Source organism: Xyrauchen texanus, chromosome 4 (genome assembly GCF_025860055.1).
Source record: "Xyrauchen texanus isolate HMW12.3.18 chromosome 4, RBS_HiC_50CHRs, whole genome shotgun sequence".
Taxonomy (NCBI): domain Eukaryota; kingdom Metazoa; phylum Chordata; class Actinopteri; order Cypriniformes; family Catostomidae; genus Xyrauchen; species Xyrauchen texanus.
The window spans coordinates 5,154,001-5,167,683 of NC_068279.1; the positions used below are offsets into that span (position 1 = coordinate 5,154,001).

The 13,683-nt window shown below is 35.6% G+C and overlaps 1 protein-coding gene and 1 long non-coding RNA gene across 2 annotated transcripts; both read left to right on the forward strand.

Moving 5' to 3' along the window:
* Positions 1–3,229: 3,229 nt before the first annotated feature.
* On the forward strand, positions 3,230–6,099 carry si:ch211-12e13.12 (uncharacterized). The gene is made up of 2 exons (XM_052116314.1): positions 3,230–3,365; positions 3,991–6,099. Exons 1-2 carry the CDS (start codon positions 3,338–3,340, stop codon positions 4,626–4,628), a joined length of 666 nt encoding a protein of 221 aa, XP_051972274.1. The 5' UTR covers positions 3,230–3,337; the 3' UTR covers positions 4,629–6,099.
* A 1,006-nt stretch (positions 6,100–7,105) lies between these two features.
* On the forward strand, positions 7,106–9,054 carry LOC127635993 (uncharacterized). The gene is made up of 4 exons (XR_007969535.1): positions 7,106–7,240; positions 7,436–7,457; positions 8,621–8,725; positions 8,841–9,054. It is a non-coding gene; the product is annotated as an uncharacterized LOC127635993 (long non-coding RNA).
* Positions 9,055–13,683: the final 4,629 nt, after the last annotated feature.

The following is a 13,683-nucleotide window of genomic DNA, read 5'->3' on the forward strand; positions in this document are numbered from 1 at the left end:
ATGATCGATAGATAGACAGACAGACATGATGATAGATGGACAGACAGACAGCCATGATGATCAATAGATAGACAGACAGACAGACATGATGATAGATAGATAGATAGACAGACAGACAGACAGCCATGATGATAGATAGACAGACAGACAGACAGACATGATGATAGATAGACAGACAGACAGCCATGATGATCGATAGATAGACAGACATGATGATAGATAGACAGACAGACATGATGATAGATAGACAGACAGACAGCCATGATGATCGATAGATAGACAGACATGATGATAGATAGACAGACAGCCATGATGATAGATAGACAGACAGACAGCCATGATGATAGATAGACAGACAGACATGATGATAGATAGACAGACAGACATGATGATAGATAGACAGACAGACAGCCATGATGATAGATAGACAGACAGACATGATGATAGATAGACAGACAGACAGCCATGATGATCGATAGATAGACAGACAGACATGATGATAGATGGACAGACAGACAGCCATGATGATCAATAGATAGACAGACAGACATGATGATAGATAGATAGATAGATAGACAGACAGACAGACAGCCATGATGATAGATAGACAGACAGACAGACATGATGATAGATAGATAGATAGATAGACAGACATGATGATGATAGATAGATAGATAGATAGATAGACAGACAGCCATGATGATGATAGATAGATAGATAGACAGACAGACAGACATGATGATGATAGATAGGTAGACAGACAGACAGCCATGATGATAGATAGACAGACAGACAGACATGATGATAGATAGATAGATAGATAGATAGATAGATAGATAGATAGATAGATAGACAGACAGCCATGATGATGATATATAGATAGATAGATAGATAGATAGATAGATAGACAGACAGACAGACATGATGATGATATATAGATAGATAGATAGATAGATAGATAGATAGATAGACAGACAGACATGATGATGATAGATAGATAGATAGATAGATAGATAGATAGATAGATAGACAGACAGACATGATGATAGATAGATAGATAGATAGATAGATAGACAGACAGACAGACAGACAGACAGACATGATGATGATAGATAGATAGACAGACAGACAGACAGACATGATGATGATAGATAGATAGATAGATAGACAGACAGACAGACATGATGATGATAGATAGATAGATAGACAGACAGACATGATGATGATAGATAGATAGATAGATAGATAGATAGATAGATAGATAGATAGACAGACAGACATGATGATGATAGATAGATAGATAGACAGACAGACATGATGATGATAGATAGATAGATAGATAGATAGACAGACAGCCATGATGATGATAGATAGATAGATAGATAGATAGACAGACAGACATGATGATGATAGATAGATAGATAGATAGACAGACAGACAGACATGATGATGATAGATAGATAGATAGATAGATAGATAGATAGATAGACAGACAGACATGATGATGATAGATAGATAGATAGATAGATAGACAGACAGACATGATGATGATAGATAGATAGATAGATAGATAGATAGACAGACAGACATGATGATGATAGATAGATAGATAGATAGATAGACAGACAGACATGATGATGATAGATAGATAAATAGATAGATAGATAGATAAGACAGACAGACATGATGATGATAGATAGATAGATAGATAGATAGATAGATAGATAGATCGATCGATCGATCGATCGATCGATCGATCGATCGATAATGTTATCATTTTTAATACAAATTTGTAAAATTAAAGGCAGTAAATAAATACTGGCAAATTCTTATACTCGACAATTTGAAGAGCAAAATCAAGCAACTCTTCCTTTTTGGGGTTTAAAAAATAGATTTAACTATTTTAAGGAAAATATACTTTCAAATTGCTGTATTTTGATTTTGGGATAAAATATGACAAAACGTGACATTTTCTTGTCAATTTACACAATTATAAAGTGTGCACAAATATACACATATTGCACATTTAGTATTAAATTGCACACTTTATATGATCAAAAAAAGTTATCATTTAACTACCCTTATAAATGATTTATGCCTTTATATTAGTATATTTTTGAAAGCAAATTACTATAAAATAACTTCTTTAAAATACAAATCTTTCTTTATCTCTCTCTCTCTTTTTACTCACCAGATTTTACTGAAGACCATTTCACTTGGGAATTGTTCCTTCAATTCAAAGCGTGTTCAACATGGGCCTTTCTATAATATGGCCAAACAGTCATCATGCGACATTAGATACCACACTCACATAAACGTTTACTAGTGTCATGAAGGATGCTGGTAAACTGTTCCTGAACATCTTTGCCTCTTAATTTCTGTGTTCGATTTATAAAGTCAAACATTTTGGTTTTGTTTGATGTCGAGAGAGTTTAAAGAGCATTTATAGTGCTGTGAGTAGCGAGTATTTATAATGTTATTTTAGTGCATTTTGTAATGGTTGTAGGCTTGTTATTTCAATTGCTTGCTGAAACACATGCTTTACAATATTAATTATATATTATTTATAAGCAAAAATCTTGTGTAGAGAGTTCTTGACTCTAGCCTATTAAATAATATATAATTAATTTATAAAGCCCTGATTCTGTCATGTGTAGTGTGCAGTCGTGTGTAATCAGTTGTTTGGAGCGTCTGGAACAGAATTGCTGCTGTGATCAAAGGAGGGATTAATGTGTAAGTTAAATATTGCTTGTTGGCCAGATTTAATTATTGAATGTTTAAGAGAAGTAGGCTATATTGTGTAGGCTTTTTTGTAATTGTTTGTGCCTATTCTTTATATTCATCTATATGTGCTTGTTTTGTGTTCCTTGCAAGTGACGGCTGAGCGCCAGAGAGAATGTCTTTCTTCCTCTAAAAATGCCTAGGAGTCTCTTGGGGATTTGGAGTTATTTTTGCTGCTTTTAAAGGCTTTATGTCTTTATTCATCCTGTGGAGAGCAACAACGGCCCAACCTCCATTTTTTTTTTTATCCCTTATCCAATGCTGTTTTTTCTCTCTTCATCTGACTGTTCGTAAGGTGTCTCAGGTTTAGTGCCTGCGTGTCTGGACATTTAGCATGACTTCTCAGGCTTTGCATGCAACATCTGGAGCATTAATGTGCTGGACACTCAAAAGAAAACAATGTTGAGGTATTAGTTTTGTAGTTGAGAGGCAAAAGGTTAATTCCTTTGGCGTAATCCTGAAATCTGAGGGGATTTAGAGGAGATTTTGTTCCTTTTTGTTTTATCTATGGTACAGATGTGACCTGTGTCTTGAACCAGGTGTGCTTGGACTTGCCATGGTCTCCAAAGACAACGCTAACTCTGGTGAGTATAAATAGATGTGACACTGAAATGTAACCATTACCAAATGGAACCCATAAAATAACTGTATTCGTACTGAGCTAATGCTGTGGCAATAACAATGGTTACCTTCGAACAATTACATTCATATTGTTAATTAACATTCTAAAATGCATTGTAATTTTGTTACTAATGTAAGCATCACTATTGTAACAGATTAAATTCTGAATTGAAGTTAATGCAACATCCCTATAGCATTATCTTCAATTCAGAATTTAATCTGTTACACTATTACTGGAGTGGTGGTGGTGTAGTGGACTAAAGCACATAACTGTTAATCAGAAGGTTGCTGGTTCGATCCCCACGGCCACCACCATTGTGTCCTTGAGCAAGACACTTAACTCCAGGTTGCTCCGGGGGGATTATCCCTGTAATAAGTGCACTGTAAGTTGCTTTTGATAAAAGCGTCTGCCAAATGCATAAAATGTCAAATGTAAAAATGTATTACTATTACCCATATTTAGGATTAGAAGTTTGGCGAGTAACCCATTTTTTCTTCTGAAAAAAAAAACAATATATATATATTCAATACATAATAAATAAATTAGCTGCTTTCATTGTCATATGCATCCTTTTTTCACTCTGCTAGGCTCTGGTGGCAAGACAACCTGTATAAAGAAACAAAAGTGTATGATGAACAATTCTCAAAAGGCTGGGAAGCTTTACAGGGATGCACAGCAGACCATATTTCGACCAGAACTGACGTTAGAGGAACATACAGACCTCCAGAAACACAATGATTGCGGAAGAATGGAAAAGAACGGTATTACGGAGACGGCTAATGAACACAGATGTATCATATGGAGTGTTTCCAATGTCCAAAATCTTAAAGAAATGCAATATTTGCACCGTGAGGCTGAGGACAGTCTTATAGACGCATCATTGGACATTGACAAGTCTTCTCTTATGGGATTTATTGACTCCAGTAACCTGGAGAGCTCTGAGGATGTTCAGACCGTTCCGTGCATCCAGGTGGACATTAGGACAGACGTGGTGTTAATCGATGAGGACGATGATGATATGTCCCTAAGGGAGCGGACAGTGACAGATGTGTCTACAACGGACGGAAATGCAGCCGAGCTTGTGTGTGGGAGAAACCAGTCCATCTCTTCTGGCTCATCCCACTCTTTGTTTGAAGGGCGGCGCTCAGCCATGGACACGCCTCAAGAGGTGCAGGAGGCGCCCAAAAAACACAAACAATCCTGCTGCCTCTGTGTTATTATTTGAGGTTTTTCTGAAAAGACTTTAACGGGGACATGTTCTACACTTTTAAAGCATTTACCCCCCTTAAGTCTACTTAAAATGTGTGTCAAGTTTTCTTGTGCAAAAACATTTTTGTTACATGATCATTTTCAACCTGCTCTTATAGATACACGTTACCTATATTTATTCAAAATAATTTTTACATGTTTTTTTTGTACATATTGTGGCAGTTTCCTGGTGAAACAAATCATGAAGGGCATCTGCACACTAGGGAAAGCTCAGATGGAGCATGGGAATGCGAAAGGTCTGTTTGAATCAGAATCTGCTTTATTGCCAAGTATGCTTAAACATACAAGGAATTTGTCTCGGTGACAGGAGCTTCCAGTGCACAGCAATACAAAAACAGCAGCAATTTTAATTGTTCATGAGATGGATAGCCTGAGGGAAAAAACTGTTCCTGTTCTGGTTGGTGCTCAGAGCTCTGAAGCGTCGGCCAGAAGGCAACACCTCAAAAAGCTAGTGGGCTGGGTGAGTGGGGTCTAGAGTGATTTTTCTAGCCTTTTTCCTCACTCTGGAAATGCACAGTCCTTGACGGGAGAGCAGGGGGCAACCAATAATCCTCTCAGCAGTCCGAACTGTCCTTTGTAGTCTTCAGATGTCTGGTTTCATAGCTGAACCAAACCAGACAGTAACTGAAGTGCAGAGGACAGACTCAATGACTGCTCAGTAGAACTGTTTCAGCAGCACCTGTGGCAGGTTGATCTTCCTCAACTGGCGAAGGAAGTACAACCTCAGCTGGGCCTTTTTCACAATGGAGTCAATATGTGTCTCCCACTTCAGGTCCTGTGAGATGGTAGTGCCCAGGAACCTGAATGACTCCACTGCTTCCACAGTGCTGTTCAGAATGGTGAGCGGGGTCAATGTTGGGGTGTTCCTCCTAAAGTCCACTATCATCTCCACTGTGTTCAGCTTATTCAGCTCAAGGTTGTTATGACTGCACCAGACAGCCAGCCGTTCAGCCTCACTTCTGTAGACTCATTGTCATCTCGGAAGGTGTGTACCAGAGGGAAGAGGTGATTCAGTTTGAAAACAAGCTGCAATCCAGTGACTTAAGATAGAGATGGCTATCTAAAATATATATTTTCGACAAGCACCGCGTGTATTCATTCTTCCACGTTTTTTCGTTTTCACAGTGCAGCAAGTCCAACTTTTCAGAGATTCTCATTGATTCTCATTTCCGAGATTCCCACAGATTATCAGTTCATAAACACTCACTTTTCGCCGTCTTCCTAGCACAGTGCTGTCTAATGACGTCAAAACACTATTACTATACATGTAATGCACCACATAATATCATTTTGCTAAAATGTTGCCATAGTCGTATTATTTTCATGAGATCAGGCTCTTATTAACCAGAATGTTTTTTGTGATTGTACCGTAAAGTCAACATGAAATGAAATTAATAAACCATTTAATTTCTGTAATGTAACACAGTTCAGAATAAAACAAGATATTACATGTGAAAAAGGCTTGGGCAAGACTTGAATGTACTGTATGCATTGGTCAGAATTGCATGCTACCATATTACTCTGAATATGTATTCAGCATAGTCTATCTTGTACAATATGCATATGTTCTCTATGCAAACCTGGATGACCTACTACGTTTGCCAAAACGTACAGTATAAAATCTTGCAATGCGTCACACTCAACTTGACCTTCCATTTCCAGTGTGACGAATGTCATGGAGTCCTCTTGTGGAGGACTCCGTCTGGGGGGGGATTTGTCTTTGAGGCAGAATGCTGTTATGGACCATGAGTGACACGGACAGGTTAAGCTGTTGCGCACCGTCTCCTGGACGCGAGCAGGGTCGAGTTGGAGAGGCAAATTGTTGGGGGGCAGATGCCACCCTTCTGGCCCCACCCCTGGCCATGTGACATCCATGTAGCATACTAACATACTGCTAGGTATTACTTTGCCATATCTAAAGTGTATATGGCAAAATAAGTAAAAGCAGTATGGGAAATCCATTCAGAACTCACCCATTATTGTTGCATGTATACTAACCAGTATGACGTACATTAATATTCCATAATGATCATAGCCAAACATGGCAACGTTCTCCCATTTCAAGGTATTTTCTGTAATGTGCTCATGAGCTCCATTTCGAGTCTTTTTTTGTATATATGAATAAATCATTGCATATGTTCAAAGCAACATACTGTATATTGCGCTTATTTCTCTGTGTTTTAATTTGAGTTACATGTGCGTACACTCAGTAGGTGGTGATGTCAAATGTAAGTGGTGGGGGGGCTACAGTGTGTGTGTGCGTGTGAGAGAGAGAGAGTGTGTGTGTGTGTGTGTGCGCATGTGTGAGAGAGAGAGTGTGTGTGTGGGTGGCATGATAGAGCAGAAATCTCTTATCTATCACTGCCAAACTGGGTAAACTCACCACCCACCAAGGCTGGCGCTACGCATACATCACACAATTGTACACGCTTATACGCTCATATACAATAGCTCTTTACAACTATATTTGTTATGACCTTTACTATAGTTAATTTTTACAAAGGATATGATGATATGATATGTCACACCAAGTTTTTTTAAATCAGAAATATGTAGAACATCTAAAAGGTAAGACATTAAATTGAATTTAAATGAAATTCTGAAAGAAATGAAAACTTTTAATGCAAAATCCTTGTGACTTTAAATAATAATAATACAAACATGTATTGTTATAATATTTTTTTATAAAAAAGAATAAATAATGAATTTAAATAAATTATATATAATTAACATGTTATTCTTTTGTGCTTCATAAATATGTAGACCAGAACTACACCTCTGAAAGGTAAGATACTGAATTCAATCTTCGATAAATCCAAAATTTTAATGCAAGCTCAATTTGAAGCATAATTTAAAGGTGACCTATTATGCAAAATTCACATTTATGTGGTGTTTGTACATAAATGTGTGTTGCCAGTGTGTTTACACAATCAACCTTCAATGTTAAAAGTCCACCCACTCCTCTTACTTATATTTCTATTAATCAAAAACTGTGTGTCAAAATGATTGGTTTTCGTTTCTGCTCTAAAGTAACGTCACGTTAGAGCAGGCCACGCCCACGACTGGTGACGGACTCCACCCTATTATCATAGATCCTCCCCTGAGTGATCTACACACAGTCCGCCATTTTGCAGATACATGAAGATGTAAATATCACACTTTATATTTTTTGAATGTTTGCAAATCGTCTTTCCAAATGTGCTTGTTAGCTGATTCCACGGCTAATACAGCTAAAGTTACCTTGTCTCTGATTATATTCATGAGCTATGTCGGGGGCGGGGAAAGCAGCAGCTCATTTGCATTTAAAGTGATACACACGAAAACAGTGTTTTCATTCCACTCAATAAGAGGCATTTACAACATGGTATAATAAATGATCCGTGGGGTATTTTGAGCTGAAACTTCACAGACACATTCTGGGGACATCTTGTAAAAAGGGGCATAATAGGTCTCCTTTAAGTCGTCTCAGTTGCAGAATTAGCACCCAGTTACCAATACACTGGAAAGCTCTTTCAGTAATGTTTGTTATTTTTTAAATCACAAACTTCTGAGCATAAGATTATTTTTTATTATTATGATTATGTAAGAAATAAACAATACTTGTAGAAAGGGTTGTTGTTTTATTAAAACACTAACACTAGCCAGTTAGTGTTTTATTTATTTATTATTATTAAAGTTTTTTGTATCTGAGCGTTCTTGGTGCGAGAGAAAATGACAACACTCTGAATTCTGACAACGAACTCCTCTTTCACTCCGTACTGCTTACATATGCAATATTCACTATGTAGTATTATTACACAGCTCTTGGGAATCATTCTGATTGGTCAATAATTGCATTGAGCAGTCAGATATTTTTGTGTAACAATAGCTAATACTGCACATCATTTGATTAAGCTATGGCATTTTTTATTATTAAGCATTTTGTTTCCTGATTCTTTCACTCTAAAGGTTTTCCATCAGCATCTATATCAATCAGATTTTCATCTTCTCTACATTCGTGCTGTTTGGACACAAGTCTTTGAACTTTGATGTGAAGTTCAATTCTTTTTGGAGGTTTGAATTCCAGTGTCAATAATAGATGACAAGATTTGCTATATTGAAATAAAGAAAACAATCAGCCATGCACTATTACATCATCATATATCATGCTGTGTGTGTTTATGTTCAGGTGTTATGGGTATGTGGGGACAAAGATATAGCCAGACACATCTATCAGATCTCCCTGCATATGCTGATGAATTCAGACAGAGATGGGCAGAGACTGAGTTTGAGACTGAGTTTGCAGCCCACAGAGGTCAATGAAAAAATAAGGGATTTTAAATTACTTGCAACTTGCATTGTCATAATCACTCATGGTAAGGAATTATATGAGAATAAATTAATTTCACACTTATTCTAACTGTTCATTTTATTTCTTTGTGTATGTGTGGGCAGGTTTAAGTGGTTTACGAGGACATTTTTTAGGTTACAAACTGGTAATTACAAGGGTTTGAGACATTTCTAGTGTCCCCATAATTTAAATCACTTAACTAACAAACTGTTTTACTGAAAATGTCTTAAAATGTTGCTAAATTCATACATAAACACAAATTATATTTGTATACAAGGCTAAATTCAAGCTTCTAAGTTAAGTTGAGTCCAAACTAGTACTGAATCTCATTACTTCAATAAAACATGAAGAATAAGGTATAAAACTTTCAAATGTATTTTTCCTTCAAAAGTTTAGAATATCCATGAAATGTTGATGTTTGTTATAGAAAATGATAATTTTATTCACAGAGGATGCAAGGGTAGATCTAGAAAATTAATTATGGGACAGCAAGGGGGTGGCATTAGGACTATGAGGGGTGGCAATTTTTTTTTTTCTATCTTCAAAAAATTATTTTTTCTCTCTTCAAAAAAAAGGAATGGATTACAAACCTTAGCCACCAGGGGCCACTATCAGTAAACATGTAATCTTATGCTTTTAATGCTTTCTCTGTTGCTTATATGTCATGTGCAGACTTTCATGGTGAAATTTAATTATAATAATATATTTTAATTAGGGCTGTCAATTGATTAAAATATTTAATCTAATTAATTACATGGTGTCCCGATTAATTAATCGTGATTAATCGCATTTACAAATATTTGCTGAGAAAGCCCCTCATATAAATATAATTCAATATATAATGATGAAATAATGATACATAAATATATAATATATCTTTAAATATATATATATATATATATATATATATATATATAAATAAAAATATTCAGGTCATTAAAATGCATTACATTCTTGTGGCAGAAGAGTTAATCATTAATAATACAAAAAGTGGCTTTAGAACACAATGTATTGTTTACGACCATATTATTAATCATAAGTCAATCATTGACACACAGTTCACAGCAATCCATTACACAAGTGAATTTGTCAATCAGTTGAGATTTATTATGAGGGCTTGTTTAAGGACTCGTCAATTTACACCTGCGTCAGACATGCTTGTGTAGCGTCTCGGGTGCGTTGCATAATAAACATAAAATGTTTAGGTCACTGTTTCAAGTTAAATATAGTTTAATACTTTGAAAACATCTTGAGATCCCTTAGTTCGAATTTGTGCTCTATCAAGTGTTTTAAACGCAAGAACGTGAACTCATGTTTGTGTTGTTCTGCTACTGAAGAGTTTTCTTCACTGTATAAACTGCGTATTACCACACAGCTGAAGTTTCACTTACTGCCCTCTGGAGTAAACAGGTGGTACTACAAGCTTGCATTTCTCAGGAATCTTCCATATCATTGTGGGCATTGCGATTATTTGCGTTAATTTTTTTTAACTCGTTATTTTTAGTCAAATTAATCACACTGAATTAACGCGTTAAATCGACAGCCCATATTTTAATATAACAAGTTGTCTATGCTTTTGAAACACACTGTCTACTGCAGAAGTGAAGAGTTCCAGATGAAGAATGTCAAATAAATATCCAAATATTATTGGTCTGTCTAAACATGAGCTGTCACTGTCTAAACAGTTACGCCAATGTAAAATGCCCAAACAAATTGGTGAGGGGTGAGGAATCACCTATAGTATCACTCCCTGGGTTCCGCTTCGCGATGTACTCTAAAGTTTAGTTTAGTGTGAGAATGCGTGACATCGCTTTGTTTGGCGTTGCTACACATTCACTCGCCTTGTTTGTCGGTTGGCATGGGCGTATATTGCCTTATTGTCTTGGTGATGTGCACTCATGCCCTTCAGTGTTTTGTTGTCTTGTGAGAGCACGTGGCTTTGTTTTGTTTCCGTATTGCGGAAATGATGAGTAGCAAACTACATGTAGCGATGCTACTAACTTAACTACATTTTTCAGTAGCTTGAAAGTAGCTCAGATGCTTTTAAAACAGAGTAGCTTTTCCAGTAGCAAACTACTTTTTCCAGCAAGTAGCGCTGTAGCGTGACCAAACACTACATCATGTTGGTCAGATTATAATTAATAGCCTTCTTTATTGTGTAGAAGCCAAACTTTTACCAGCAGCATCCGATGATCTGGCAGCATATTTCTCTCTGCTGATCAGAATCAGGCAATGTTGTCTTCTTCTTTCGTAATGGCAGATCACAAACAAAAATAGTGAATTACTGCCATCTACTGAGAGCTTATTGCAGCTCACTTGGATAAGAAGAGATTGTCTGATGGTTATGCAAAGTGAGCCACTACAGTTTGTTTACCTTTACAAGATGTACAGGTGCAGGTAAATATGAAAATGAGAAAATAACACCATTTTATTCTTCTATATAACAAAGAATATTTCAGACACTTTGTACTTAACAGATCACACAACAGCATATTTACCTTTGCTATTTTAAATAAAATAATTCAAAAAGTTATTATTGCCTTTATTGTTATTATTGAGGGATTTTGTTTCTGTTCTAAATGTGTTTATTTCACTTCTCATCATCTGTTATTAGGAGCAGCGAGTGAATTATTATTGTAATATTTATAAACATACAGTATATATTATTATAATAATTACTATCATGCAGAACTATTTGATTTCTCAATTTCTTAGCATTTAATTAATTATTATTTTCATGTAAAATAAATAAAATGATTGGTAAAATAAATCATTTATGGCATGTATTATTATGCAATCTAGGATCTGATGTCACACTAAATATCATGTGACAAGAACAAAAAATGCCAGCCCAAGGAAAGTTTGTCATAAAAATATGATCTTTAGGGAAGTAGGCTACACCAGGACTGAGTATAAAAAAGTTTAGATCTTTTATGTTTTTATTTTATACTGTTGTATTTTATTGTATGGCCATTATTAACTGTATTAATGTTACTATTCATTAAATGTATTTAGTATATTTAATTAAACATGTTAAATTGATTTTATTAATACATTAATCAATAAATGTCATTAGTGAACATTTTGTTATTAATATTATTGGTTTGATAGTAACATTAAAAAATATATATATTGCCTCATTATGTAGCTATTTACATTTTGAAAGTAAATTGTAGTGTAGCTAACTACTTTTTCAAAAAAGTAGCTTGACTGTAGCTTAACTACTTAAATTATGAGTTGTCAAACTACAGTTTCAAAGTAGCTCTCCCAACACAACAATTTCTCTCCCTGTTTTATTCTCCTCGTGTTTGCTGTCCAGTGCCAGTTCGTCTTGTTTTCCAGTCGGTCTTGTCTGTATGTTGGTAGAGGGGTTTAATTGGTCCTGTTTCATCCCTGTTCCTGTTCTCGCTCAACCTCCCCATAACCTCTGCTCCAGCCTGGATTCATTACTTTACATTTTTTCCCTTGTGGGAGTTTTATGGTGGATTTTTAAGTTTTATTTTTACATTAAATAAACCTTTATTTTTCACTCTGCGTTTGGTTCCTGAGCCTCTCTATTTCTGACACTTGCCTCACCAAATAAGTGAAAACTAGCATTATTAGCATTAAAATTAGTCTCCCCTCCCCATATGATGGATTTATCAGCATAGAAATCATAACAGCATACAGTTAATTAACAGTTAAGTATAATTTTAATTACAGATCTGCTTCTCAGTCAAAAACCAACAGCATCAATTCTGTATTAATACATCATATGTAACATTAATTCAGTGTAGACTTGGAAACAACTGAGAAATTTACTTTTTACCTCTAATAATATTTTCCTTGTATATGGATTAGCTGTGCATATACAGTATATGTAGTATTTATACATAGTTGCTAAAAAGGTCTTTTTGCACAGAATTTGACATCCACAATGGACAGTTAGACAAAGAAATGTGTGATGCTGCAGTTTCCTTCAAGATCAAAGGACATGTTTCATTTTTTCAGGCAACATGAATTGGTGTTGCTCCAAAAACTTTACTGTGATATGAATAAAATGAGTTATAACCAGTTACCAGCTCGGTTTGGCTCTGGACTGCAGGCTCTCTGGAGCTCATCTGAGAGTGGTTCATCCCAGGAGAGAGGAGAGGAAGAGGCAAGGAGAAGACCTGCACAGTGGTACACACATACGTATGCATAGATAAACATATTTATGCAACATACAAAGTTATAGATCTTTAAGACCATGCAATAACCAACAAACATACAGAAACACACTACTTGTATGCTTTTAAGAGTGTTATAAGGCAAGCATCCATATTACTGTTGCCAATACTTAGAGTTAGAAATATGAACAAACCCCTGAACATAAGTGTTAAAATTGTACATGTAATTTGTGCTATGAACATTAATAATAAGTGTTCAGACTTTGATCAGATCAAGCCATATTTAGGCACCAGAATACAGTAAAAACGTTGGGATGGGCTAGTAAGCAAACACCTAGTAGTAAGTACCCAGAACATTGTTGCAACCACATTGCACGCTAGCATTGTTTTGCAAGTGCCACTCACATTTTCTTTAAAAAAATAAAAAATTGTATCTAGTTATTTGCAAAGTATTTTAAGTAATATTTCTTAATTAAATAGGCATGGAAATAAATGAATCACAAAAGAATTAGCGAGAACCAGGACACTCATGC